General features: G+C 39.6%; 1 protein-coding gene across 1 annotated transcript; it reads left to right on the top strand.

Moving 5' to 3' along the window:
* The first annotated feature begins 459 nt into the window (after positions 1-459).
* Positions 460-891, top strand: LOC138874955 (uncharacterized). Its single transcript, XM_070153757.1, has one exon. The coding sequence runs from the start codon at positions 460-462 to the stop codon at positions 889-891; it is 432 nt and encodes a 143-aa protein (XP_070009858.1).
* The last annotated feature ends 567 nt before the right edge of the window (positions 892-1,458 follow it).

Raw genomic sequence — 1,458 nt, forward strand, 5'->3', positions numbered from 1 at the left:
TTCCTATGAAGAAGCTTGAAGAGACTGGACCAATGGTGCTGAAAGACAGAAAATAGTACAACGACATTGACAGAAAAGCCATAGAAAAGAACTATCATGCCAAGAAAATCTTGGTGTATGGCATAGGACCCGATGAGTACAATTGAGTCTCAGCTTGTGATACTGCCAAAGAAATATGGGAAGCGTTGCAAACCGCACACGAAGGAACTATTCAGGTTAAACAGTCTAAGATTGACATGCTCACCACAGAGTATGAGGTCTTTAGGATGAAGGATGATGAGTCTATACAAGATATGCACACCAGATTCACCTCCATCATAAATGATATTCATTCACTTGGAGATGTTATTCCCAGAAACAAGCTTGTAAGGAAAATCCTCAGTGTTTTACCTGGTTCTTGGGAAAGTAAGGTAAATGTCATCACCGAAGCTAAAGATCTACAAACTCTAAAGTCTAACCATGAATGAGTTGATTGGTAAGCTGAAGACATACGAGATGAAAAGAAAGAAAGACAGTGAAAGGAGAGAGCCGAACAAGGAAAAAAACCTAGTACTCAAAGCTGAAAGCAGTGACTCGAGTGATAAAGATAGTGACATGGCCTACCTTACTAAAAGATTTCAAAAGATGGTTCGAAGAAATGGTGGTATACCAAAGAGGGGTAGTTCAAGTAAAGCAAGGAATAATGATCTCTGTCAGAGGTGCGGAAAGCCAGGGCATTTCATCAAAGACTGCCCACTCGCGAAACAGGAGAAATACAAACAAAATCCTGATAAAGCAGCAAAAAGGAACTTGGTTCCAGACAAACGATTCAATCGAAAAAGTGTTGCTGACAATATTGTGAAACAGGATCTTGTTGCTTGGGGAGACTCCTCCAGTGAATCAGAAAGGTAACCAGATGCAGAAAACAGTTGCATGATGGCAGTGGAAACTAAAGCAACAAATTATGACTCACTGTTCGCGCTGATGGCTCAGTCTGATGAGGATGAGGAAGATGAAGACGATGAGGTAAATTTCAGGGATGTTTAGAAAAATCTAAAATCCTATTCTTCTAAGAAGTTAAGATCATTAGTCAATGTTTTAATTGATGCTTATTATAGCATTGATAATGATAAGGAGATCCTGACCTTAGAACTAGGAGAAGCTGCACAATCTAGAGATGATCTGGTGGTCTGTGTAGTGGACCTAAATGAGACCATAGCTAATCTTGAAAAAGAAAAGGAAGCTCTAAATGAAAAGATAACTAGTGTAGAAAATGAGAGAAATGACCTGATGGTTGTGGTGGTTGACTTGAAGGAAACAATAGAAGGTCTCAGTAATGAGAAACACACTCTAGAAGAAAAAATTTCAGCTACTGAGCAAGAGAGGGATGATTTCTTAGTGATAATCACTAACCTAGAGGAAACCATTGAGGGACTCAATAGAGAACACAGGACCGTGAGTCTTGGGAAAGGGAAGGAA

The sequence above is a fragment of the Nicotiana sylvestris genome, chromosome 1, assembly GCF_000393655.2.
Source record: "Nicotiana sylvestris chromosome 1, ASM39365v2, whole genome shotgun sequence".
Taxonomy (NCBI): Eukaryota; Viridiplantae; Streptophyta; class Magnoliopsida; order Solanales; family Solanaceae; genus Nicotiana; species Nicotiana sylvestris.